The 25,555-nt window shown below is 53.1% G+C and overlaps 10 protein-coding genes across 10 annotated transcripts; 6 read left to right on the forward strand and 4 right to left on the reverse strand.

The window, feature by feature from the left end:
- Positions 1-1,760: 1,760 nt before the first annotated feature.
- Positions 1,761-3,790, forward strand: ASPZODRAFT_133578 (hypothetical protein). The gene is made up of 4 exons (XM_022723304.1): positions 1,761-2,106; positions 2,162-2,389; positions 2,443-2,479; positions 2,537-3,790. Exons 1-4 carry the CDS (start codon positions 1,799-1,801, stop codon positions 3,635-3,637), a joined length of 1,674 nt encoding a protein of 557 aa, XP_022580223.1. The 5' UTR covers positions 1,761-1,798; the 3' UTR covers positions 3,638-3,790.
- Positions 3,791-4,371: 581 nt separating this feature from the next.
- On the forward strand, positions 4,372-5,397 carry ASPZODRAFT_68434 (hypothetical protein; the record flags this gene model as incomplete). The annotated part of the gene is made up of 3 exons (XM_022729507.1): positions 4,372-4,407; positions 4,455-4,549; positions 4,605-5,397. 3 exons carry the CDS (start codon positions 4,372-4,374, stop codon positions 5,395-5,397), a joined length of 924 nt encoding a protein of 307 aa, XP_022580224.1.
- A 63-nt stretch (positions 5,398-5,460) lies between these two features.
- On the reverse strand, positions 5,461-7,770 carry ASPZODRAFT_68564 (hypothetical protein; the record flags this gene model as incomplete). Its single annotated transcript, XM_022729518.1, has 4 exons — positions 5,461-6,081; positions 6,133-6,276; positions 6,345-6,864; positions 6,923-7,770. 4 exons carry the CDS (start codon positions 7,768-7,770, stop codon positions 5,461-5,463), a joined length of 2,133 nt encoding a protein of 710 aa, XP_022580225.1.
- Positions 7,771-9,138: 1,368 nt separating this feature from the next.
- Positions 9,139-10,547, forward strand: ASPZODRAFT_133580 (hypothetical protein). Its single transcript, XM_022723305.1, has one exon. The coding sequence runs from the start codon at positions 9,264-9,266 to the stop codon at positions 10,410-10,412; it is 1,149 nt and encodes a 382-aa protein (XP_022580226.1). The 5' UTR covers positions 9,139-9,263; the 3' UTR covers positions 10,413-10,547.
- A 450-nt stretch (positions 10,548-10,997) lies between these two features.
- ASPZODRAFT_159969 (hypothetical protein) lies at positions 10,998-13,699 on the reverse strand (the record flags this gene model as incomplete). The annotated part of the gene is made up of 7 exons (XM_022726441.1): positions 13,113-13,699; positions 12,979-13,061; positions 12,655-12,919; positions 12,481-12,604; positions 12,038-12,424; positions 11,658-11,971; positions 10,998-11,597 (listed from the first exon to the last, which is right to left on the reverse strand). Exons 1-7 carry the CDS (start codon positions 13,233-13,235, stop codon positions 10,998-11,000), a joined length of 1,896 nt encoding a protein of 631 aa, XP_022580227.1. The 5' UTR covers positions 13,236-13,699.
- On the reverse strand, positions 13,328-14,091 carry ASPZODRAFT_516546 (hypothetical protein). The gene is made up of 2 exons (XM_022728433.1): positions 13,838-14,091; positions 13,328-13,783 (listed from the first exon to the last, which is right to left on the reverse strand). The coding sequence occupies exons 1-2, from the start codon at positions 14,002-14,004 to the stop codon at positions 13,393-13,395; spliced, it is 558 nt and encodes a 185-aa protein (XP_022580228.1). The 5' UTR covers positions 14,005-14,091; the 3' UTR covers positions 13,328-13,392.
- A 64-nt stretch (positions 14,092-14,155) lies between these two features.
- On the forward strand, positions 14,156-16,143 carry ASPZODRAFT_68692 (hypothetical protein; the record flags this gene model as incomplete). Its single annotated transcript, XM_022729527.1, has 7 exons — positions 14,156-14,312; positions 14,366-14,482; positions 14,538-14,872; positions 14,921-15,078; positions 15,140-15,346; positions 15,400-15,802; positions 15,856-16,143. The coding sequence occupies 7 exons, from the start codon at positions 14,156-14,158 to the stop codon at positions 16,141-16,143; spliced, it is 1,665 nt and encodes a 554-aa protein (XP_022580229.1).
- A 116-nt stretch (positions 16,144-16,259) lies between these two features.
- Positions 16,260-18,437, reverse strand: ASPZODRAFT_143607 (hypothetical protein; the record flags this gene model as incomplete). The annotated part of the gene is made up of 5 exons (XM_022724927.1): positions 16,260-16,265; positions 16,286-16,289; positions 16,603-17,894; positions 17,956-18,122; positions 18,215-18,437. 5 exons carry the CDS (start codon positions 18,435-18,437, stop codon positions 16,260-16,262), a joined length of 1,692 nt encoding a protein of 563 aa, XP_022580230.1.
- A 1,485-nt stretch (positions 18,438-19,922) lies between these two features.
- Positions 19,923-20,641, forward strand: ASPZODRAFT_133584 (hypothetical protein). The gene is made up of 2 exons (XM_022723306.1): positions 19,923-20,181; positions 20,249-20,641. Exons 1-2 carry the CDS (start codon positions 20,113-20,115, stop codon positions 20,504-20,506), a joined length of 327 nt encoding a protein of 108 aa, XP_022580231.1. The 5' UTR covers positions 19,923-20,112; the 3' UTR covers positions 20,507-20,641.
- A 259-nt stretch (positions 20,642-20,900) lies between these two features.
- Positions 20,901-24,996, forward strand: ASPZODRAFT_17167 (hypothetical protein; the record flags this gene model as incomplete). Its single annotated transcript, XM_022726976.1, has 7 exons — positions 20,901-22,490; positions 22,554-22,847; positions 23,587-23,638; positions 23,737-23,891; positions 23,977-24,422; positions 24,478-24,525; positions 24,612-24,996. The coding sequence occupies 7 exons, from the start codon at positions 20,901-20,903 to the stop codon at positions 24,994-24,996; spliced, it is 2,970 nt and encodes a 989-aa protein (XP_022580232.1).
- Between the last annotated feature and the right edge of the window lie 559 nt (positions 24,997-25,555).

Below are 25,555 nucleotides of genomic sequence, written 5' to 3' on the forward strand. Positions count from 1 at the left end.
AGGGTTAGCACTGGTCCAGGTAGTACATAGTACCACGATACTAGTCTGTACAGGACATACGGCTAGTCCACTTGAGGCTGAAAATGAAATAAGCGGATACAACGGAGCCACAGTGAGTCAACAGTACTAAATACTAGTTACATAGTACTCTGTAGAGTACTGTAGAGTATTCTACTCTGGATATACTAGTATGGCTGGATAATAGTCAGGTTAAGACTTAGGACTTACCTCTTACAGATACTCCATATACTCCGTATACTCCGTATTCTCCGTACTACGTATACTCCGTACTACAGATACTGCCAGTCTCGGCCGGACACCTGACCTGACCACCCGAGCAGGCTAGTCTACTCCCATCCTAGCGTGGCTGCACTGACCAGTCCCAGATCGCGGAACCGGCCGGGGCCCAATCCGGCCATCTATCAGATCTAATAGTTATTAGTTAGGAGTAGTCAAGTAAGTACCTTAGGTAGTTAGTTACCAGGTAACTAGTGACCAGGTAGTTAACTAGTACCTAGTTATCTACAGGTTGATAGTTCTAGATACTGGTCAATACTAGTACTTACATTACCATACGTATGCATGTCCTCCTGTCGATCTGACGGCTCCCACTAGGCCTAAAGGAGCTGCTTCTCGCGATATTCTGAGAGTTGAATAGTAGTACCTTGTTGTTCTTCTCTACTTGGTACTACTACAGTATGTAGTGTGTCAAGTGGTGATACTGCAAATAGTATAGTAAATATAAATAAATAGTAAATATGAATAAATAGTAAATATAAATAAATAGTAAATATACATAAATAGTAAATATACATAAATAGTAAATATACATAAATAGTAAAATAATGATAATAATCATCCTCAGCCGCAAATGCCAGGAAACCAACGATCGGCCACTCGCCAGGGCTCTTCCATATACTCCGTACGCCCCCATTTCCCCCCAATCCATCCCCTCGGGCGGCACTGGCAGGGTCTGGCTTGACGACCCAATAACAACGCCAAAAACAAAATGAACCAGACTAAAAATGACAATAATCATCCCAGCCAGATCGTGGACAAGGTTCGCTGTGGGCAACTCTGGGCGCGGGCGTCGCCCCTCCCTTTCCCTTCTTCCCTTCCTTTCCTCCACCGTATCTGACGCTGGGCTGGCCGTGGCGCTGGGACGTTTCTGATTCTTCCAGGCACTGCTTGCTTTGAAGCTTTAAGGCAGCCAGCCCTCTCCCTCTCTCTCTCTCTCTCTCTCTCTGTATTTTCCTCCATCACTTCTCTCCAGTTTCTCGCCGTTATCTCGTATTCCCACGTGTCGGCAGTCAGATTCCCTTTGCAGGGATATTTTTGGAGTCTTCATTTGCGGGTGTCATGCCGGGCAGAAAGTGACAGGGAGGAAAAGTAAAAAAGTGGGAAAAAGAAAACAAGAAGCAGAAGGAGAGGAAGGATTAAAAAAAAAAAAAGCAACCCTTTTCCCCCCATCTCTGCACCCCATCTCTGCATCCCCCATCTCTCCATCTTTCCATCTCTCCATCTCTCCATCTCTTCTGCAAGCCATCTACTATCAACCTCTCCCTCCTACTCGTTCAAAATCTCTTTGCTCTTCTATCCACAATGGCTGGTCCTGGTGGTGGGCCGCCGCGGAAGAGCCATACCAAGTCCCGTAACGGCTGCAAGACGTGCAAGAGGAGGCATATCCGTTGTGACGAGAACTTTCCCCAATGGTATGTTAGAGAGAGACACACACACACTGACAAAGATCTGATGAAACAGTCGGAACTGTACAAAACACAACTGCCGCTGCGATTATATGGACGTCGCCGCCGCCCAGGAGGAGGCCTCCTCCTCCTCCTCCTCCTCTTCTACAGCGGCTGCCGCAGTGGCCAAACCCCCCCGGGCTCCCGATTTGTTGATGTCGCCAGAGATCGAGACCGAGATCGAGACCTGGCATATCACGGGCGTGCCTCCGTTTCCAGAGCTACTGCAGTGTCCACGCAACGGCTGGTTCGGTCTCGCTCGCTCTGACCTCCGTCTGATCCATCACATCATCGGCCTGTCCATCGACCTCCATCGCCGTGGGTTCAGTACCTGCACCGTCTGGGCGCAGAAGATGCCCAAGTGAGTTCACTCTCTCTCTCTCTCTCTCTCTCTCTGTCTCTCGACTAATTGATAGCTTCCTCGCTATCGCGTTGTCCAATGACTATGTGATGAGCTCCATCTTAGCCCTCTCGGCCTCACATCTCGCCTGGATCACTCATAACCAAGAGACCACCCAGCTCGCCTATCATCACCGCGCAACAGCCTTCAGAGGCTTGAAACGCGCCATCGGCGCCTTCTCCAAGGATAATTCGGACGCCCTCCTCGCAGCGTCCATTTTGCTCTCCTGGCAGGCCACGGAATGGTCAGTTTTGAAGTCTAGAAGATGTACCTAGGTAACTGACTCTAACTGAATAGGAATGACTGGGCTTTGTTGCAGAAAGGTCTTTCCACGGTGAGTTTTTCTTCTTCTTCTTCTTCTTCTTCTTCTTCTTCATTTCTAATAGGCTAGATCCTCGACGCCATGCTTCCCATCTGGAAGCAAGAATCAGATCTGGCAAGATTTCTAGAATCCCAAAGGGCTCTGGCAATCCCTGCAGTCACGGCGGGGTATCCATCTCCACAGGAAGACCCCGCACACCTGGATCAGACCATTGCAGCCCTGCAAAACGTGCAGAAGCAGGTTGGGCATAACCAGGAACATTACCGTCGGTTGGAGGACCTGCTCGACTTTGTTCGGCGCTTTCGGCGCGACCTCCCAATGCAGACCCCCGAAACGGCCTTTGAGCGGATGCAGACCCTCCGCCAGTGGCTGTTCTGGCTGCCCCCCGCCATGCTCCGCGGCGGCGACAGCGACATGGCCGCCCTGCCCGTGTTGGCGCAGTTCTTCGGCATCGGGGTCGCCCTGGATCGCGTCGTGCCGGAGCTGGGAGGCGCCTACCTGGCCCCTCTATCCATCGGCCCCGCCGATGACATGTATCGGATCGTCGTGTCTCGAAGCTCATCCGACCCCTTCAACCCCGAAATCCAACATTCTCTCGCCCTCATGGATCTCCCGCGACATATCGTTGCCCAGCACAAGAACCGCCTTCACTGGTCGCCCCGCCCCTCCATCGACCCTTACTCGCCCGCCTCCTCGAGCCCCTACCCGGCTCTGCACGACTACGGCGTCGCGCCCCCCTCCACCTCCTCCCCTTCGTCCACCTCGCCCACCTACGCCACATATGCCTCCCCCGGCCAGTCGCCTCCTCCCGTTGCGGTCCCCAGCTCGCCGTTCCCCGTTGTGGGGAACTATGTGACCACCACCACCGCCGCCGCCCCGGCAGCAGCCCCCTCACAAGCGTACTATCCGCCGCCCTCGCCGCAGTTGCTGACCCAGCTCCGCACCACACGCGCCGATCTCTCTGGCTACCACCACCATCATGGCCAGGCAGGCACACTTCCCCGTTCCCCGGTATACTCGCCAACATATGTCGATGACATGTTCTGTGGCGGTGTCCCTCGTGTTGACGGCACTCCTCTGGGCTCAAATATGGGACTGTACCATACCCACAGCCCAGAGTCTCACGCCATTCCCAGTGGGGGTTTAATGACACCTGAACTCTGGACATGAAAGATTTATCCAATGGTCTCCAGATTAAATGGGACATGCGAAAAAAAAAACTTTTTTCTTCAAGTGCATTGTCTGAGGCTAGGACTACAACTCTGGCAGAGTTCATTATCTTTGTCTGGCGTTTTTTTTTTTAAAAAAAAAAAAAAAACCGCCACCCCCCAAGCCACTGCAGAGCTCTGCGGACCCTGAAACAGCGTCTACAGACAGCCAACGAGTGCAACGAGTGCAACACACGGTCTGAACTAGACATCCGCGTCGAGTTTTTCTTATCAGAGAGCCACCTGCATCGCACCGATGCTTCCACTCCCTGCCCCGAGAATTCGGTCGTAATTTCTACACGATCAGAGGAGGATTGGTCGGGCGTTTCTCTTTCCTCTGGGCATAATTAGTAGTAACTATACCATTCCTTAGAGTAGACAATAATCTAGCAATACACGAGTATAGCAGTATAGCAGTATTATAGCAGCAATCAACTAAACAGTATGAAGGACGTGTATTTAAGGTATATTAGAGCCCGCGGCAGGGATGGGCCTCGTATTCGGCGTCGTGTTCCTGTCACTAGTGAATCTCAATACGAAGATCGGGATACGGATATACGGAGTCATGGAGATCAACTGCTTATGTAAGGCCATTAGTCATAACGGGTTAGTCTATGTCGTCAATAGCAGTGACCTCCACCTAGGTAACTACCTGGGTAGTTAGTTTATCTCCTACTACTACGGAGTACGACTACCATGGACGGAGGCTGGAGCACCATTGAATCAGACGAGGTATGCATATCCCTTCAATCTTCTTCATGAAACATGCTAACTAGCAGGGCGTGTTTACCTCGCTGATCGAAACGCTGGGCGTCAAAGACGTGCAGTTTGAAGAGATCATTTCACTGGACGCAGATTCAATACGATCATTATCGTACGACGATAACCCCCCTCTATCTCTCTGTTTTCTTCGTTTTCTAATAAGATAGTCCCTACGGCGTCATCTTTCTCTTCAAATGGACCAACGACCGCTCGAGTTCACCCAGCCACCCCCCCGACGGAAGCTACGACACCACCGCCGTGGACTCGGGACTCTTCTTCGCCGCCCAGACGATCCAGAACGCATGCGGCACCCAGGCCATCCTCTCTGTGATTCTGAACCAGGAGAGCATCGATCTCGGCGCCGAGCTCTCCTCCTTCAAAGACTTCACGACGGGGTTCCCCCCCTCGTTACGCGGCGATGCCTTGTCGAATTCGGAACCGATCCGCGTCGCGCATAATGCTTTCGCCCGCGCGAGTCCCTTTGCAGATGAAACGGCCCGTCCGCCGCGCCCGGACGAAGAATCCGCAGACGTATACCATTTCATCGCTTATACGCCCGTCAACGGAACCCTGTACGAGCTGGACGGCCTGCAGCCGCACCCGATCAGTCATGGCGAATGCGATCTGGAGTCCTTTCCCGACCGCGTCATCGAGGTGCTGGCCAGACGTATCGCGCGATACCCCGAGGGTGAGATCCGCTTCAACCTCATGGCTGTGGTGAGGGATTTGAGGATCCGGGCCCGCGAGTTCGGCGATGCAGAGCTGCTGCAGCGCGAGGAGCGGAAACGTCGCGGGTGGGCCTGGGAGAATACCTTGCGCCGATGGAACTTTGTTGGCTTCATCGGTGAGATGATGAGGGGGGTCGTTGCTCTCAAGGAGGGGGAGGGTCCCTCGGCTTACGCGGATTGGGTGGAGGGTGCGAAGAGCGAGACTCTGAAGCGGAAAGGATACAGCCAATGAACACTCAATGAACACATTCAATACAGTAAACTATGATATAGATATGTTCCATTCAATGCAGTACTAATAATCCATCATCCGAGCTTTGATCGCCCCAAGCATCTCGGCTGGCAACTCGCTCTCCTTGATGAGTTTCAAAGCCAACAGGTCTGCCCAGAAGAGCATCGCCCGGTCCTGCGCGTAGGCAAGGTAATCGAATTCCTCTGCTTCGCTAGCCCCATTGCTAGAAGAAGCATCATTGCTAGAAGATGCACCATTGCTAGAAGATGCACCATTGCTAGGAGTATCAGGATCATCCAATCCAGGCACCTTGGCCTGCACAATCCCCCAAGTAACCCACTGCGCCGAGACGAGCACCCGCCAAAGTCTCGTCTGACGGAGGAGATAGCCCAGCTCGGCCTCGAGGACCTCGTCGCGCGCCTTGTCCGCCTCCGTCAGCGGGGGGATCGCCCCGTCCAGATCCAAGGGGGCCAAGTAAGGCGTGCTCCCTGTTACGGCGCGCATCGAGGGCGTCGTGCTGGGCGAGAGGGGGAGTCGGCCTCCCCCGGCCCTGCTGTTGGTGTGGCTGGGTCGGTGGCGGAGGTACGCCGATATAAAGCGCCGCTGTTCCTCGGCGGTAGGGTACCCTCGTGCATGACAGGCCCAGGGGCGCTCTGCGTCGTGGTAATTGTAGCACCATTCAGACTAGAAAATTAGCCTTTTCTCCTCGACTTTCATGTGGTTTTGGCAACTTACAAAATGGTTGGCGAATTCAAAGCCTGGAGTGTTGGCTGACGCGTATTCGAAATCAATGACCACCAGCTGTTTGTGATAGTTTGCCGGTAGGAGGAGCGGAGACTCGCCGCTGGGTTCCAAACGGAGGAGATTGCCATATTGTGTCTGCATTACCTTGGTTAGAAAAAGAGGAAGGAAGAGAGAGAGAGAGAGAGAGAGAGAGAGAGAGGTACATCGTTGTGGGCAAAAACGAGCTGGCGCTTGATCTCGTCAGACCCGCCAAGGGTGGCAATGAGCCATTTGCGATAGTTGTCAACAGCCTTGCGGAATAAGGGCCAGGGCACGCAGCAGACGAAGCCCCGACGCCGCCAGGGCTCGGAATGGGCCTTTGCTTCATTGTGCTCCGAGAGCAGCTCCTTGTCCAGCCAGCTGGTCACCTGGCCGCAGCGGTCGACCCATTTCTCCCAGTTCTTGAACATGACGGGCCCGCCTTCGCGCTCCTCCTCGAGCAGCTCGATGCCGTCGTGCAGCTCGCGCATCCGTTTGGCGATCTGCTTTGACGTCACGGGGTCGCGCAGGTCCTTGGCCGTCAGGGGCCGCGCCTCGAAGAACTCCTCAAACCGGCCGTTGTTGAACGTCCCAAGCACCCGGGGGCCGATGTTCTTGCGGCCGAGACGCCCGAGGATTTGGAGTTCGATCTCTCGGTCGATCAGATGGTCCACCTGCGGGCCGTAGATCCGCAGCAGAAGTTTCCTGTTCCGTTTTAGAATCAAGGTAAACCTGAGATAGCGCGTGGGGTGTGGAAACTCACGGGGGAGGCCGTCGTGGCACAGGCTTCGAACCGTCGTCTGCCTTGAGCGGCGGCGGCGGCAGGGTTTTCGGCGACGCGACAACGTAGACGGCATTGGTCAAGGCACCGCTCAGACGAGTCACGTCGATCTCGCCTGCTAGTTCTATGGGAACCCGGCGCCAGCCCTTGAGACGCAGAGTATGCACGATACGGATGATCTCCGTCTTGAACGTCAGCCAGTACTCACTGGCGCGTTTCCCGCTGGCCGTGTTCTCGTCGACCTCGTCCTCCACCGCGCCACCGGAATAGGCGAGCGTCTTGGAGTTGTCGAGGAAGGCATCCACGCTCGGAACCGAGGTCTCCAAGTCGTAGTGCTCCGACTCAGACACAGATGCACTCCGCAGTCCCTTGACCCGTCGTCGGCCAGACCGTCTGGGTCCCCCGCCCTCTGGCCGTGCAGACACCGCCGCAACAGCAGCAGCCGTGTACGAATCGAGGATCTTCTCCAGCTTATCCAGGGCAAACGCGCCGTGCGAAGTCGCCGAGGGCGTCCGCTCCAGCACGGCGAGCGAGCTTGCGGTCGCGGTCGCGTTCTCCTCCTCCTCCTCCTCCTCCTCCTCCTCCTCCTCCTCCCCCCCGTCTCCAGCCCCGTCGCCCACGTGGGACCCGCCAGACGCGCCCTTGGAGCGACGGACCTTCTGGCGCGCTCGCTCGTGCTGCAGCCATTCGTAGACCTGCGCGAGAAGGCTGCCCTGCGCAGCTCCCTCTTCCCCTGCCGCCGCGGGCGCGGGCACGGACACGGGCGCGTCGTCAATAACGGCCGAGGAATCGGCCTTCCGGCTCGCTGTTGGACTGTTTAGCAGCGGCATCGGCGCCGAGTCCAGCATTGCAAGCCTCGAGAGCAAACGGTCTTACTTTGCACCTGGTGCCAAAGAATCAGAGAAACTGGGGACACCAGCGCGCTCTCTTTCAACCGAGTCAGTCTGTGTCTAGTTGAGATAAAATAATGAATAAATAAATAAATAAAAGAGTCTCACTTCTACACGTCTAAATGTTTCTAGCCCAGAGGAATCCGGGGTCTCTCTCTCTCACCCTCTCTCTGCGTGCAAGTGTTGGGTTTCAGGTGAGGAAATAATGGACCGCCGACGAAGAGCGGATCCAAGTGGGGTTTCCAGTAAATGAAGGCAGTTGGGTTGACCTGCAAACGAAGATAGAATAGATAATTAGAAATGGATACCAGCTCAATTGCCGTCCTGTCGCGGGTGTTGGGATCTTGGCGAGGAGGAAAAGCAGCAGGTTTATCAGTTTATCGCCAGTTTATCATGGAAAAGTGGCAAAATCTGCCGCGCGCTGATTTCATGTCGCGTGATTCACGTTTCTGTGGGTTTTTTTTGCTTTTTTGAAGGAATTCATCTGTACAATCGGGTCCTTGATTATTTTAGCAATGGCCATGACTAAGAGTGACTCTATAGAAACTGTATATGGGTTGTTTTGGTCTGGAGTGGCATGTTATCCTGGGTCTGGGAGTCGCAGAAGAAGGAAAATCTCGAGGCTGGCCAATAAACAAGCTGCTTATTCCAGCACTAAAAATATACTAGGCCGATATTAATTTATAGTTATATCTAGCGTAATGAATATTGAATATATTATATAATATTCTATGATATAGGAGTATGTGATGGGCGACGGCGAGGTCATCGCGGTGGGTGATGATGCCTCAGGCAGGCAGTAGTGATGGATATCTAACGAACTATTGATTGGCCCTGGACACTTCTGATCAGGCCATAAATAATAGGAAATGTGGACTACTGTTCTATACGTCAGTAAGAGCGCAAACCTGTTCCTGGTTGGATCAGTTGAGCTTATGTGCAGCTATATAAAGTACCTGAGGCAGCTGTATGATCCTTGCTAGGCCCAACACCTGGCAACCTAAACAAGAGCTTAAGAAGAGGACAGTTGCTTTGAGGGACAGCAGCATCACTTGACAGGTAGAAATATATAGTGGACTTGATACTTTCAGTCAGCTAGTTACAGATAGATATATTGAGATATTATTGAATACGTTCAAGTTGAAACCCACAATCTCATCTAGTACTTACTACCTTGGTAGTTGTCTGCATTCTCAGAGTTGCTTCAGTAAATATTGTAGAGATTGAATACCCCCTGAAATTAACCCCCAGCTGACTCAGCTGGGTGCCAGCTGGGTGCTCGCCAGCAAACCGAGGGAAAGAACCAGGCAACACCAGCGAAGACTCAATGTTGGCATGCAGCACCTGCCTTCTATTCTTCATCTCCTCAACTATCGATTCAAGCATCGCGTTTTAGCCCTTTCTACTATTGTTCTAGCTTAAACATAGCCACCATGGCTTCGCCTTTCGCCGCCACCACTCCTTCTGCGCTCAGCGACTCAGTCAGCGATATCACCTTATTCATAGAGATGCCGGCAGACTCACGAGCTCGTCTGGACAGTTACCGGCCCCGGGTCTCAAACGACGATACCGCTGACCTTCTTCGGCAGACATTCAAGTACCTGCCTCCCGACGGTAGGGCCAATCTCGTGGAGGATATACTCCAATGCACGTTGGACAGCCAGCTTCACCAGCTTGGCCAGAATATTGTGACCGGTCTTCTCAACCCCTTGAAAGTAGCTGGGGGTAAAACGGCTACCATAACTCCCTCCCCCAGGCTCGGGGTCGAGGATTCGATCGAGAACCTCGAGGCAATGATCGATGACCCGATGAAGCGAGCCCAGAAGGAGCTTCGCAAGAAATGCCTTCGTCGTGATGGGCAGATGTGTGTGGTGAGCAGCCTCTATAATACTGAGGAGGAGGAGATGGCCCCTGCCGGCAAGATGGCAGCCGACTTGGAGGCAGCGCACGTCATACCTTTTGACCTCGCCAATTTCAAGGATGACGCTGAGCGGCACTTCATCGCCTCAGTCTGGACCACGATGTACCGGTACTTTCCAAGTGTGCGATCCAGGCTGAATTTTCACTATGAGGACATCAACAACACGGCCAATGTGATGATGCTAGAGAGGGGAATTCATCACAACTTCGGCAAGTTCCGGCTTGCTCTAGAGCCAACTGGTCACCCCAACCAGTACAAAATTCTCACCTTTCCACACCTTGCCTATCCTGCCCGCATGCTTCTACCCCCCAGTGGACTCGTCACGCTGGTCGCCCACGACGGGCGCGACGAACTCCCGTCGCCAATCCTGCTGGGTCTCCACGCCGCAATCGCCAAAATACTGCATGCAACCGGCCGGGGCGAGACTATTGAGCGTCTCCTACAGGACTATGACGACATCGCCGTCCTCGCCCGCAATGGAAGCACCAATCTGAACGACTTGCTGTCTGTCAGCAAGCTTCCAGCCATCGTGCAGCGCCCGTTTAACGTCCCCCAGCCAGGTACTCTATCCAAGACCGACGAGGGGCAAAAGGTCCGGCAGCAATCCCCCGCCCAGGTGGAGTGGCAGAAGCGCAACCGTCTCGCCGGTAAAGAGAACTAGGGGAGGCATTCATGTAACAAGTACACCTGAATATATCGCGGGCTCTCGGTGGTTGGTCTAGCAGCATGACCTGAATGATTTATGAATGATCAGTGATTTAATGAATTATGAATAATACAATAAGTTATGAATGATGAAATCTCTTTTCTATATTTGCAGTATTTAGTAGGAGTTATATATTATAGTAAGGAAGGTAAAGCAATAGTAAAGAATAATGGTACAATTCAAGTATAGCCCAAGCCAGGATTGTTAGTTATCTAATTAGCTTCTTGATCCCACTTCTACAAGTCTGTGAGAGCGCAAATCTGTTCCTGTTGGATCAGTCAAGCTTATGTGCAGCTGTACAATCCTTGCTAGGCCAAATCCTCGGCCCCAGATAGCGTCGCTAGGTTGCCAGCAGCGTAGAGCTTAATTGCAACTCACAGGTTTCATCAGCAGTACAAAGGACCTGACGGGTTGTGTATCACAAGGAATAATGCCATTGATTGAGGTATAATATGAACGTCGTTCAGTCATCGCCAGCGGCTTGCGCGCTTCCAGCGCAACAGTCCAACCCCCCCCACTCCCCACTCCCCACCCAGTCCGTTAGTCATGATAAGTGACACTCCAGATTTTGTAGCCAGTCTGTGGTTGCCCATTATTGGTATTCAGGGCCAGATCGCCCCACGCCCCAATCTCAAGCCACCCGTGCGTCGAATTGGCATACTGCATCGAATATCCCTTACCGTTGCCCAGGAATGTAAATTTCACTTCAGCAGCCTGCATGGCAGCGCTGGCGGGCAGCAGGGCACCATTGGGCCCCAGCCATTTCCCGTCGATCGCGCTGGAGACCTTGAATAGCCCGCTTTCCTCGCCACTCGAATAGTGAATCACCCATCTCTGCTGAATGGCGCCATGGTTTGAGCTTGCCGGGCTGGCCGTCACTCGCGATGCGTTGCCGGTGTTGGTGAGAGCGTAGCCGGACATCTCAAAGACCAAGTGGCGACCTTCCGTCAGGTAGCCGACACACTCCTTAAAACCGTCTTCAAACCAAAGTGCTTCCGACACATTGCTCTGCTCGCCATAGGGTACAGGTGGGCGAGGGTTGGCGTATGTGGCCTCGCAGCGCGCGGTTCCCACCCAGGCTCCAGAAGAATCGGTGGCAGGCGTCTCGGCTTCAGGGATGTAGGGGATACTGTAGTCAGGCTGTTTGGTTGGGTCAATTACTTAGTCCAGCAAAGAGGATAATCAGGCCACACAACGTACATGGTCCAGATCAAGGGCATTGACAAGGTTAGACATGTGTTCACGGCGCCAAGCGACCATCTGATCGGTCTTGATATTCTGATAGCCTCTGGCAGTCAGCCATTCTTCGAGGAAGAGAATCTGCGAGTTGTGGTCCGCTCTCTCGGTGAAGACGCGGTTCCCGCGAGTCCAGGGCGAAATCATGTAGAATGGCAATCGAAAGCCAGGGCCGACAAAAATGTCGCCAAAGAGGCCATATGGATCCTCCATCCAGTCACCTGGAGTGTTCCTGGGGGAGTGGAAAGGAGTGACATGGTCTCCAAAACCGCCAGACTCTTTAAGCTAGGTTAGTATTTACACCAGTTATCTTCACACATCTTGATCGTCAGTCATAAACGCACCATCGTAGCTAATCATCAATAGAGTTGAAGAGTAGTCCGGGCTGTTGACAACAGCATCGACAACCTTCTTTTGCAGCCAGGCCCCGTCCTTGGGCATGTACGGTGGGTGTTCCGACAACTCAGCAGGCCCGACAATGAAGCTGATTTCAGGCAGGGTACCGTTCGCGGCAGCCCCATAGAAGGCCTCGAGTCCCGGGTAGGTCATGCCTTTGCGATGGAGAGGCGACGTCGAGGAGGCATTCTGGTATTGTTCAAACCATGCAAGGGGATTGTCATCAAAGTTATCCGTGTCCTGATACACCTGCCAGGAGACCCCGGCTTCTTCATAGAACTCGAAGATTGTCTTCCACTTGAGGGGATAGCAGCTGACGTGAGGCATCTCGCAGCCTGTCAAAATAGTTAACTTCATTTCTTCAAAGTTTCTTTTTTTCAGGAAGGCTAACCTGGGGTCTCATTGTTGTCGATATAGACGCCGCCTTGGTCCGGGGACTGGGGGCTACCAGGAACATTGACTGAACCGCTCACCAAAGTGACGCGGTTCGGGTTTGTCGAGGTGATTTGTCCTTCCTAAAAGGTATTAAAACACCGAGTGGACTTCCCAAGTGGATTTTACAGACCTGATACATATCACCACTTGTCCAGCCTTCTGCGATGGCAAACTGGACAGGAATGTCGTTACGTTTAAGGTACCCCCAACTCCAGGGAGTGTTATTCCGGGCCCAGTGGTTGTTCAGACCATGATTGAGAGCAGCCTGGTTGTCGGTATAGCCGTTGTCTCCTGCCACCATACATTGAATCGCGTCGGTGGTGTTCCCTCCCTTGTACCCCAGATACCACGGAAGCAGAGAGTTGGTCTTGTTGGACAGCGCCGAGTCGACCTCTCTTCATGACACATCCAGATTAGACTCCACGACGGTTTGATCAGAGTGGCTAATACTCACTGATACCAAACCGCCTGTCCGTCTTCATTCACCTGCACATTCGGGTCATTGAAGCCTCGAACACCAGCCATGGTTCCAAAATACTAATAACTCAGTAAGTTGTATAACTACTTCGTCTTAACAAAAGCACATACGCTATTCCACGACCGGTTCTCCTGCATAAAAAGAACCACATGCTTGATATCCCTCAACGAGCCTGCAGCAGCTGGCTTACTGACCAGGAGCAGCCCCAGGGCGATTCCAGAGAACACCGCCATGGCGAGAAACTAGAGAGAACGAGGTGACAAGCAAAAGGCAATCCGTTTTTTGTCAATCAAATAAAGAGATCAGCCCCCTTGCAGCAGGTGCCATTTATAAACCCGTCCGTCCCAACCACGTCTTTCCTCTCAGAATCCACGTGTTGCACTTCGCAGATCAGACTCGACACATTCCAAGGAATAAACATAAACGGCAGGTACTCCGGCCGGAAGGCGACCACCTGAACCAAATTCCGTCCACAGAGACATTTTTACCTATCTTCTGTCTGTCTGTTTGGATATTATCTTCGTAGTCGTAGTCGTATTTTAGTACCGAGAGGGGGACGTGGAAGGAGTAAAGGAATTCAGAAGGAAGAAGGATCGCAGAGGTCGAGGCACGTGGAGGGACGCGTGCTGCTCGCTGGACGAACACCACCACCAGAACAGCAACCAGACTGAAGATCTTCACCGCCCCTTCGTCGATAACGAGACAAGTTTTTGGGATTACACATGCTCCGCTCCTTTTGCTCACTGGTGGGTTGCAGGGTTTGGCTGACTTATGGTTTAATCTAGGGATGCTTAGTTACTGCTAGGTAGCAACGGCTCACGGCACCTCATGTTACCTTCCAGGGTCCGATAGAAAGGTCTCCAATAGAAGCTGGATCCTTGGGAAATGACGCGTACGCGCACGCTGGGTGACGGCGCAACGGGAATAACTAACGGTTATGGAGAGACAGGCGAGTCGCCAGAGAAGACCACCTCGAGAGCAAGTCTCATCAGTCTTGACCATGCCCGAGCCGGCGTCTCGTGAACAGAGCCGTCCATGGCGTATCTTATTCCTATCGCTTGCTACTTGTGTCCTGGTTGTGCTTTTGTACTTGGGACAGCATGCTGGGGTTAGGAATCTGTCATTGGGGATTCATGGTGGAAACCGACCTGTCATGGAGTTTCGGGGGCCAGACATCTCACGGCCGAGGATAGAGCTGCATCCCGAAGACCATATTTACAGAGAGCCTATCACGCAGTATTTGAACTGGAACATCTCGTCGAGTTTCAGGCGCCCGGATGGAGTGCTCAAACGCGTATTCACGATCAATGGTGTGTAAACCTCTAAGATATCTGATGTCCATTCTATACTGACTGGGAGAAAGACCTTTTTCCGGGTCCTACTATTGAAGCCCGGGCAGGGGATACTTTGATAATTGCCGTTAACAACACCATAAAAGACGAGTCCTTTTCTATTCATTGGCATGGGCTACATGTACACCGTAAGATTGCCAACCCGATAGCTTGGATGTCAATTTGTTTTAACTCAACGGATAGAATCAATGGATGGAGCGGTTGGGGTTACGCAGAATCCTATTGAACCCGGAACCACGTTCGTCTACAACCTGACAATTCCACCAGATCAAAGTGGGACCTTTTGGTATCACGCCCACTCTGGGGTAGCCAGAGCTGACGGCTTGTACGGCGGCTTTGTTATCCACAGACCTAGCCCCAAGTCGACAGTACGAGGACTCCTAGGCCAGGAGACATCCGTCGATTCTGATAGATTTCATTACAACAAGGAGTTGTTGCTATTGATCGGAGATTGGTACCACCGCTCTGCGCCAGACGTTCTGTCCTGGTACATGCGTGCAGGATCATTTGGCAATGAGGTATGTATAGGTGTCACAACAGCCCAGTTATATGCTGACCCTCCACAGCCTGTCCCTGATTCCCTTGTTATCAATGGGGCTGGGCACTTTGACTGCTCAATGGCTGTACCAGCACGGCCCTTGGACTGTCTGGTATCTTCTATCGACCCTCCTCTCTTCAATATGGAAAGAAATCTGGCGTACAGAATTCGCGTGGTCAACACCGGGTAGGTCTAAGTACATTTGGACTAGAGTGAGAGAGCAAATATCTGACTTGCAGCCGTGAAGGTCCCTGGCAGGATTTAGTCTAGCATTTTCTCACCAAAATCTCGAGCTGATTCAGCTCGATAGTGTTGACGTTGAGCCACAGCAGAAGTCGGCGACTTCATTGGGGAACCTATTTCCAGGACAGCGCATGGATTTCGTTATCCGCACACTAGAGGAAGCAGATGATGGGCAAGGACCGATGTATATGACTGTGGAGCTAGACAGAGGGTAAGCAGTTAGTTTATGGACGTCTTATGCATGCCTGCTGAAAATTGCTACAGATGCTTCAGATATCCCAATCCCGCCTTGACGCCGGAGCAAACATTTGAGATCAGTACCATGGATAGCATACAATCTCAAAAAGAGAACATTCGTCCCAAACATCATTTGGATATTGAACAGGTACCATCCGCACGGTCTGTTCTGGCCGATCTCCCACCAACCGCTCAACAAACGCATGTCGTGTACACGAAGATCGAGAAGCTCTCGATTAGGCACAACATTCCATATGGATTCTTCAACCGTACATCCTGGAAGCCACAGAGTAATCCCCCACAGCCGCTAAACAGTCTTTCCAAGGGCCAATGGGATGAAAATCAGTTTTCTCTCTCAACAGGTCCAGAGCCAGTCTGGGTTGATCTAGTGGTGAACAACCTGGACGAGGGGGATCATCCGTTTCATTTGGTAAGCCACCTGACTCGAAATAGCTTCTTTCTTCGGATATCTGATATAAACAGCACGGCCACCACTTCTATGTCTTGGCCATCTATCGCTCCTCGACAGGCTGGGGATCTTACAACCCCTTCAGCGACGCCCGTCCACCCGGTCTGTCACTCCCAGAGGAGTCAGATGCTCAATCTCCTTATGATCTCAGCCGCGCCATCTTGAGGGATACAGTGCAGATTCCCCGGCGCGGGTACGCCGTGCTTCGCTTCAGGGCAGACAACCCGGGAGTCTGGCTGTTTCACTGCCATATCCTGTGGCATCTGGCTAGTGGGATGGCAATGATCGTAGAGGTGGGTTAGCGAGTATATACAAACCAAATACAAGCTAGATAAAATTTTTAATTTGATTACTGGGTACATGATGAATAGAGGAAAAATATCCGTATTGACCATGTCGATCATGTATCATGGTCTTTCTAATCCTAACAGCATACATACATACCGACCTGCATCAAGCAGTACTCATAACAAAAAAAAAAAAAAATAGAGTCGATAAGGATAGAAGTAAACGTATACAAGAGGCAGATATAGATAAAGAGACGCCGGGCCACCTTGATACACCTCTAATAAGGACGTAGGATGGGAATAGGGATAGGGAGGGTGACGAAAATAGGTAAAGGGCGAAAAGAAAACTACGCGGACCATTCCACTACTTCCAGAGCGCACATGACGAGAACGAGGGTGGAAGGGAGGATCCTAGAATTGCGTTAGAAGATGCCTTGGAATTTTGAAGAAGATAGAGAGAATACAGAGACATACCACACGACATAGCTTTGGAAGAGGAGCGAGGACATGGCGCCTACATAGACGTTATTGATCTGGCAGATCTGGGCGAGTTGCAGGGCCGACGGGGCGCCAGTGAGGAGGAAGCAGACGACGATGAAGATGGGGTCGCCGAGGATGCTGATGGGGACGAACTTGGCGAGGAGGGCGAGGATGGGAGCCATGAAGAGGGTTGGCAGCAGCATGCGGGCGACCAGAGAGGCGATGATCAGCTTGCGTTCCTCCTTGGGGTGTTCCAGGTCGGCGAGGGCCTCTTCGGGGATCGTGTTGCGCGCCAGGTTGGCGCCCAGGACGACGAGAATCAGCGGCACGGCGACCTGTCCGTTCTGTTGGACGGCGCGGGTCACCGAGTTGCGGACAAAGGTGCCGTCGTCGAAGAAAAGTCGCTGCAGCGCGGGGACCGAGGCGACTACGATCGCCACCAGCATCGCCCACAGCGGCGGGTTCATAAATGCCCAGACACCCCTGGCCGTCCGGCGCAGCCAGCGGCCAGTTGTAGTCAGGGCCTTCTGCACACCCGGCGGCAGTTGTTGGAAAAGGGCCGATGAGCGCTCATGCCAGCAACGAACAATGCGGGTGCGAACCCGGCGGATGGTTTTCTTGCATCGTTTCCCCCACCCACTGGCCCCGGTCGGCTCTCGGGAACTCTGGCGTCGAGTGACTTCGACGTTAGGAAAGGTCATTATATCGCCATGGGTCACCTGGCGCGGTAGGAAGGGACCCTCTGGCGGTGGACCGAGGACAGAATCGTGCGAGTCATCTTCGCTAGAGTCGCTGTTATCATCACCGCCGCCATGAATGTGTCCAGGCTCCACGGCCGAGGCGTCAAGCGAAGACAGTTTGGCGTGTGAGTAGGTGCGAGTAGTGACGGGTGTCTGGTCCCCGGAACCGAATTTGCTAGGCACATGCACGGTATCGGCGTCGAGGTCGTCGAAATCGTCCTCGCTCCGGGTGCGGATCAAGGGCTCGTCGGGGTCTGTCTGGTTTGGGTTGTCACTGTAGCGAGCCTGGCCACGTTGGATGCGGGGGACGCCCCTTTCCTGTTCCTGTTCTTCGAGATAGCGTTCCTTGGGGGCGAGCAGGACATGGTAGCCCCAGCTCCAGCGCACAAGCTGACCCAGTTGTTGGAAGATGAGCAGGTACAGAATACCGCGTGCGGCCACTTCGTCGTCATTGTCATTCGGAACACGACTCCAGTGCAAGCCTTTAAGGGTCTGGGAGAGCGACATGACGAGGGAGATAGGGAGGGAGTTGGAGTTGCCGAATACCTAACGCTAATTAGATATCTGCGGTGGGTATCAAGCAAGAGAGACATCGGCTATTGCATACCGCCATGGCAGCCACAAAGTTGGACTGGCGCTTCTTGAAGCGACATATCCGAGCCACAACAAAGGCACAGCCGTACGAGACACAGGTCTGGATAACAAAAATCACCGGGATGATGGCGAGATCGGTCAGCTTCTCAGCCGTGAGCTGAGATCCGAGTTTCGTGAAGACTGTTTATTTATTGCCAACGGGATCAATCGGTGATCAGAACATCCTTGGGTGCTTGGAAAGGAAAACAATCCAACGGGGTGTCGAAACTTACTCAGACACGGAGTGAACAGCATCACATTCAGGTTGGCGACGAGTTTCTGGGCATCGGCATCGAACATGCCCTGCCTGGCGGCGATATATCCCGGAAGACTGACACAGACGACTTCTAGGACGGCCTCGAAGACGAGCAGCACCAGATGGAGGAAGGACGGGTGGTTGGCGTGGGCGACCGGCTCGAGCTGGTAGACGCCCGTCATCGTCGCGTTGACGGCCATGGGGGTCATAAGCTGCCGTGGGACGAAGCCACTGCGGCCATGTTGCAACGATCGCGGGGAGGTAAATATGGACATCGAAGGAGGCCGCTGGATCAGCTTTGATTGCGAGGCAGAAGTATAGGGATAGATTGGATGGAGCCTGGCGAAGTTTGGTCCAGGTTGGTTTGAGGGCGGGATCGGTCTGCACGCCTAGGCGCTAGCCAAGACAGGGGGGTATAGTCGCAAGCAAACGAGGGCACAGCCATGCGATGGTATCCAGACGGATGTATCTAGTATCTCCAGGCCGCGAGGGGGAACGAGGAGGGGTTGGGATTGTCCTGGAGATGGCAAATTCGGGGGGGTCAATGAGGTCAACGATAGGCGGATGCCAAGGACAGGCCAAAGTGACAAAAGCTGGTTCCGTTGGACAGTCGCGGGTGTGTCACTGTGTACTCCGTATGGTACGACAGGTGGAGTTTCAAGAGAATGGCAGGATCTCACTGGGAGGTGGATATCGTAGTTATTGAACAATGATTGAATAAGAATGAGAGTAGCACTCTGACGGACTGGACACTAGTTCAACTGGCGTTCTTGATAAGATGAAGCCTGGAAGATAACGATTATTGGCGATGCCAATCACGACGACAGGAGCAGTCACGTGTTGTAGCCTGAGGCAGAAAGGCAGTAAGGCAGAAATGGCATTTGCCTGCCTATGAATATCAAGGAATTTAGAATCTTTGCTACTACTACTCTGTACACTGTACAGCAGCACTCTCAGCATTCACAAGAAGGTGATATCCCTAGACAAGGGCCATACGAACTTCTGCTGTCATACGGAGTGTTCCCAACTACTAGTTATTGAATTCCCAGGGTACGTCATGATCAGCACCGGTTCGACGCAGGTACTCAGTACTTGTTCTCGATGCAAGATAAGTCCTACACCAGGGATAGCATCCCTTTGACAGATTCTTGAGCTAGATGAATCAATACTGATGTTGGGAGTTTACGACTTCATATCAACGCCCTCTGGTACTCCGTCCTGACTCCACGATGAACGATCGGTCTCCACACCATGGTCGAAATCTTGGCTCGTCTGGATGCACAAACATTCCTTCCTTCTCATACGTGGGAAGGGCTGTCCGGCAGGCAGCACAATTTGATCTTGGATCCTGCTTGGGACAGTGCGAGCTTAGCTGAATCACGTCGTCACACATGATGGCACCTGCTAGCTTGGGGAGGGACGAGACGGAGAGACCATCACAGGTAAATAAATACCTATCTGGTACTCTAAGTAAGAGGCGGTTACCTACATACGTAGAGAATACTCCGTTGCGGAGTGCCTTTTACTCTGTAACTACTTGTAGAGACTCGTAATCCGTGTACGGGGTACCTGTATCCTGCCCACCTGCGTATGATAGGCTCGCCTGCAGAGGCAGATCGACTGTTGCCCATGTTTCATCCTCTTGCTGTGGCCACACGGCTCTCTTCCGACAGAGGTCTACAATCATCTGTGGCATCATCGTGCATTGTCTGTAGGGAAATATTCGGGGTTTGGCTGTTATCGACCCAACAGTCTGTAGTCAACGGCTGCCACAGGACAACTGACTTCCTGCGATCGGCACTGGGCGACGCAATCGACTGGGAGACTCGCTACCGCGTGTACAAAAGTATACAATAGATCCTCTCTGTTCTCCAGATGAATTTCCCTAGCGGATACTCTCCAGAGCCTTTTGCACCTGGTGACATTGTCGGCATACTGAGAAACCTCCCTACAATTAATTACCACCTCACCACGACAGGGGCGACAGGGGAAAACGGATATTTTGACTCACGATAACCTCTCCAGACCGTTTCTCTCGATTCTCCTGCTGCTATTCTTCTATCTGCTCACCGATACTCGCTGGCTTCTCTCTCGGGTTCCCCAAATATCTCAACCACGGGCCAGGCGGCGCTGGAATTGGCTGGCTCCCTTTCCCGCCGCCTCGGACCAGAATTCACCTTTGCTCTCTCCGTATGTCTGCCTGTCGACTGTCTACCGACAGCATCCACAGTATCTGCCGACTCTATCGTCCGAGAAATCCTTTCTCTAACCTCTCCGAAGACAGGAAGGAAATCATAGAGGAGGAATTGAACCGGTCTCTCCCTTCCACCCCCCTTTGGCCGCATTCTGCCCCGCACCCACCGACGTCGTTTCTCCCTCTCCCTGCCTGGTTTCCGATCGAACACCCACCGAAACCCGAACTGCCCTTTTGCCGGCCTGAATTCGCTGTGTCTCGCCGTCGCTTCGACTGAACTCCAATCCCCCTTTCGTTCGTTATTTGATGAGTTCGATTGCTGCGAGAAAATAAACTTGTGAAAGAGCAACCTGGTGGCTGCGGCGTTCGCCGGGATCGTGTACGTCCACGCCCTGTGGACTGGACCCTCCCCCTCCCCTCTCCCCCCCTGTCCGACTCGTTTACCGTCGTTGTGGTGGTGTGAATAGCTATGGAGACTCAACGAGAGCCTTTGGCGAATTTTCCGCCGAGCCCTGATGAGATCTCCGACGCTACGGACGATGACCTGTCCCCCTCGCTCACCGCGGGTCCTCAGCATGCCCCAGTCCCGTCGCTACGACCTGGCCGCGACATGATGGCGGGGATGACCGCCTCATCGACTCCTCTGGGACAGCTCAATATCGCTCGGAATGGTCCTGTCATCTCGCCGCGGCCTGTGGCCTCCATGAGTGCCCAGGGAGGTGGCGGGTTGAACCAGGACATCATGGCCAAAATGAAGGCCTTTTCGCTCTCCCGACAAGGCATGCCTCCGAACTTAGGCCATTCCATCTCTACGGGAACCATTCCCACTACGTCAAAGGGCCCGTTGGCTGCCACGGCGAGTCCGCTGGCCAACTCGAGCCATCCGAACACGATATCGGCCGCCGCCGGCGGTGCCCTGGCGGGAGGAGCTTTGGTCGGGCGCCTGCCTCCGGGCGCGCGCCCCAACAACAAGAACTGGGTCTCTGCGCCGAGCATACCGGGGTCCAGTCCGGCCACTGCCCGCGGCTCGCCTGCTCCGGGAGGCGGATTGGCCGCCAAACGGAAACTGGGCTTGCGGCTGTCGGATGTGTCGGGGCCCTCGGCTGCCTCGCCGGGGGGCTCAGGGTCGACGGATGGGTCGGCAGCCCCCAAGGAGACGGCGTTCACCAAGTACGCCGAGTTCATCGACACCCAGACCGGCACGCTGAACTTCAAGAACAAGGCAATCCTGCACTCGACTGGCGTTGAGTTTTCCTCCGGCCATAGCTTCAAGATCTCCCTGGACGAGGTTGACCGGTTGGATGAGCTAGGCAAGGGCAACTACGGCACGGTCTACAAGGTCCGACATAGCCGTCCACATCTGCGCAAGCCTGGTCTTGGCCTGAGTGGAATAGTCAGCCGCCCAGCAGATGATCTAAATGGAACCCAGTCATCGCCTAGGCTACGACCGCAGGACAACGGCAACCTGTCCGGGGTGATCATGGCCATGAAGGAGATCCGTCTGGAGCTCGACGAGAACAAGTTCGCACAAATCATCATGGAGCTCGAGGTCCTGCACCGGTGCCTGTCGCCATTTATCATCGACTTCTACGGCGCCTTCTTCCAGGAGGGTGCGGTATACATGTGCGTCGAGTACATGGACGGTGGCTCCATTGACAAGCTCTATGAAGACGGTATCCCCGAGCCCATCCTGCGCAAGATCGCCCTATCAACGGTGATGGGCCTCAAGACCCTCAAGGACGATCACAACATCATCCACCGCGATGTGAAACCGACCAACATCCTCGCCAATACCCGTGGTCAGATCAAGATCTGTGACTTTGGTGTCAGTGGCAACCTCGTCGCTAGCATCGCCAAGACAAATATCGGCTGCCAGAGCTACATGGCCCCCGAGCGCATCTCCGCCGGCGGCGTCCAGGCAGCCGGTGCGGGTGGTGGCGGCGGCACGTATAGCGTCCAGAGCGACGTCTGGAGTTTGGGCTTAACCATCATCGAATGTGCCATGGGGCGGTACCCCTACCCTCCGGAGACATACAACAACATCTTCAGCCAGCTACATGTAGGTTTAATCGTCCTCAAATTTGTTTGTTCTTTTTTTGGTTCAACTAATGTTGATTTCCAGGAAATTGTGCACGGCGACCCCCCCACACTCCCCGAGACCGGGTATTCTGAGGATGCCCATGCCTTCGTCCGCGCGTGTTTAGACAAGAACCCCAAGAATCGCCCCTCGTACGCGATGCTCCTGCGCCACCCCTGGCTGTCTCCGCTGCTGCAGCCTCCCCAGGCGCCCACCCCCGACGACGCACCCTCCTCTACGGAGACGGAGGACAAAGAGGTGGCGACCTGGGTGAAGGACAGGCTGGCCAAGCGCCAGGGCGGTCTCCAGCCCGATGTCGAGAAACCGGCTCTGCATAAAGTAGCACTAGATGCCGTCCCGAAAAGTCCATTGCTTGATGATCCGTCTACTTCGGCATCATGAACACCCAACCTGAATCCTCGCAATATACAAGTCGAAAACCCCCCACCCTGACACAAACCGGGATACACAAAACCTATCTCTTTTCTTTCCTACCGCACACGACGAGACTCACACATTTCCACTCCCCCAACATTTCTCTTCCCTTTCAGATGAATCATGACAGCCACGGACACGGCGCCGGCGCCGATCTGATGAACACAGCAGAGACCTTATCGACCCGTCGCCCTCTCCCTGTTGTTTCCGCAGCCTGTATCTGTACTCCACCTCTCTTGGTTTCAGTTGTCATCTACCCTCCGATCTTTCTACTTGGGTAGGCATCTCATGTTTGTACATCTATCATGCCTATGTATGGCAATTGTTGATGGCATGCTGTGTATAGCGTTAGATACATAAACCTATTAGTATTTATCTAAATATTTAAACTTATACATAGTAGAGGAAAGGGGGTGTATTTAACCCCAAAACCCTAAACCCTAAACCATACCCAAAATATGTCTATCGTATCACGTGATGTTATCGACATCAGTTTGTATTGTTTGTCTCGATCGCGCCTTCTCTCTCCGCGGCTTCAAATGACGTCCTGTTGTTTTCCTCCTCGTTGGAAATTGCTCATGTCCTGTTGATCGAGGGCCTCCAGGGCTGGCCGACTTCCTTGCCTGATGCTGACGCGTCGCAGCCACAGGAAGTCCCGGAATGGGTGCATTTCCTGCAAAAAGAGACATGTCAAGGTACGTAGTTCCAACTTGAGTGAAAGACTAGGCAGTAGTTAGTACTACTAGTTAGTTACTATACCATGAGCCAGTGATAACATGCATCCTATGGACAGTGCGACGAACAGCAGCCTGTCTGTTCGCTCTGCCAGAGACAGGAGATTTCATGTGTCTATCCACGGAGGGCCGCGAGTCAACGGGACTCGGCGTCTCCGGGTTCGCCAAGCTCACTGACTGGCAAGAAGGAGCCTGCGGCCATCGCTTCCAGGATGTTGGAGATGAAACTACTGCATCATTTCATTGTCAAAACGTGTCCGACAATGGTCAGTGGCGCTATTAGTCTGGAACACTGGCAGAATGTCATCCCCCGCATCGCCACGTCCCATGAGTACGTGATGGATGGCCTGTTGGCATTTGCCGCTCTCCACATGGCGTTGACGGATGCCCCAAACCGCCAAGAGTATATACACGCCGCTCTACAGTACCAGGCCCGCGCTGTGTCGGGGCTCAGTGCGGCGCTGTCGCAGACGATGGACCTCGAGGAGCCCGATGCGGCTTTTGTTTGCTCTCTTCTTATCCTGGTCTTCGCCACCGCATACCCCGAGGTCTCGCTGGATAGGGATTACCCCGTTGATCCGTTGGCCGAGGTCCTCGAGACCCGCAGGCTCATGACCGGCTGTGCCTTCTTTTTTATTCAAATGAACGGGACCACGGAGGCGGCGGAATTGAAACGCTGGTTGAATATATGTCTGAGCCGGGACAACGTCATTGTCACCCTATCCGAGCCGTCTCGCGTTCTAATGTAGGGTTGTCTGTATCCCTTGACCGAAATGGAAACCCAGTCTAATTTCTATCAGGTCTACGGCAAGCTTGGACGATACCCCGGAGCTCAACAAGCTGCATCGGTAGGTGACAGATTGTTCCCCTTGAGCGCTGCCGAAGAAAAAAAAAAAACCCCCTTCTAAGATTAATGTGCCGTTGATTTTTTTAGTGGGATGAAGCCGAAAATTGCCCTTTTCCAGACCATACTTGATAAGAGGCTTCGCCCGCACCAAGAGGTCTGCCGGGATGCTTTTCAAAACCTGCGACGAGGCATCGAGCCCTGGCCGATGCAAGACACCCACGGCGGTGTCATATCATGGCCTGCGCAACTGACCGAGGAGTTTGTGTCGTTAGCCAAAAATGGGGATAGTTTAGCACGCATGGTCTTGCTCTTCTATGGCCTGTCAATGCATCTATTTTCCAACCGGTGGTTCGCGCAGGGCACCGGCAGTCGCCTAATTTTAGGCCTCTGCCCCATGTTCAACAGTGATGATGAGTATCCGGAGCTCGCCGACATCGCCGCCTGGGCAAGAAAGATGATCGATGATCATTAGGCAACCAGACAGGTAGCGAACAACTTTCACATATCTCGCCACACTTGACCTGTTACTGGGCTTTACCAGGCTGTGTTACCTTGATGGCTCGACTGGGAGTCCTATCTCCAATACACTACCGGTCCCAGGCAAATGGCATTCGCTCCATAATGGGTTGATGTCAATTGACGATCCGTATCAGCTATTGGATCTCTATCGAGTCCCAGAGCATTGGAATTACCCCCAAGACTGCTCTGTTGCTTATCAATCTACCTTGGCCAAGTGATAAAAATCTACAAAGCAAGCCATGCCTTGAGTCGGAAGTCTGGCAATCTGAGGCCATGGTTTGAAAATCAGTGGATGGAAGGACGAAGATAACAGGGCCGTAGGGTCTTAGAGAAAATATAATAGACGGCTTACATAGAAGAATTGCGCCGATTGTATATATCATCTTTCCATGAATTATTTACTCTATTAAAACGAACTCGGTTTAATTCAATGGTATGGAATATTTATGCCTAAGGCCTCAGTAATCATGTGACAGACATCATGTGACTACTGGAAAATGCATTGGCAACTT

Source organism: Penicilliopsis zonata, assembly GCF_001890105.1.
Source record: "Penicilliopsis zonata CBS 506.65 unplaced genomic scaffold ASPZOscaffold_10, whole genome shotgun sequence".
NCBI lineage: Eukaryota > Fungi > Ascomycota > Eurotiomycetes > Eurotiales > Aspergillaceae > Penicilliopsis > Penicilliopsis zonata.

Bases quoted from the DNA above. Each gene is read 5' to 3' on its own strand.
- ASPZODRAFT_133578 (XM_022723304.1), top strand. From the start codon at position 1,799: ATGGACGTCGCCGCCGCCCAGGAGGAGGCCTCCTCCTCCTCCTCCTCC. The intron at 2,107-2,161 runs GTGAGTTCACTC...ACTAATTGATAG, and splicing joins TGGGCGCAGAAGATGCCCAA to CTTCCTCGCTATCGCGTTGT. The intron at 2,480-2,536 runs GTGAGTTTTTCT...CTAATAGGCTAG, and splicing joins TGCAGAAAGGTCTTTCCACG to ATCCTCGACGCCATGCTTCC.
- ASPZODRAFT_133580 (XM_022723305.1), top strand. From the start codon at position 9,264: ATGGCTTCGCCTTTCGCCGCCACCACTCCTTCTGCGCTCAGCGACTCA.
- ASPZODRAFT_516546 (XM_022728433.1), bottom strand. From the start codon at position 14,004: ATGGTCAAGACTGATGAGACTTGCTCTCGAGGTGGTCTTCTCTGGCGA. The intron at 13,784-13,837 runs GTAACATGAGGT...AAGCATCCCTAG, and splicing joins TTTCTATCGGACCCTGGAAG to ATTAAACCATAAGTCAGCCA.
- ASPZODRAFT_133584 (XM_022723306.1), top strand. From the start codon at position 20,113: ATGAATTTCCCTAGCGGATACTCTCCAGAGCCTTTTGCACCTGGTGAC. The intron at 20,182-20,248 runs CTCCCTACAATT...ATTTTGACTCAC, and splicing joins TTGTCGGCATACTGAGAAAC to GATAACCTCTCCAGACCGTT.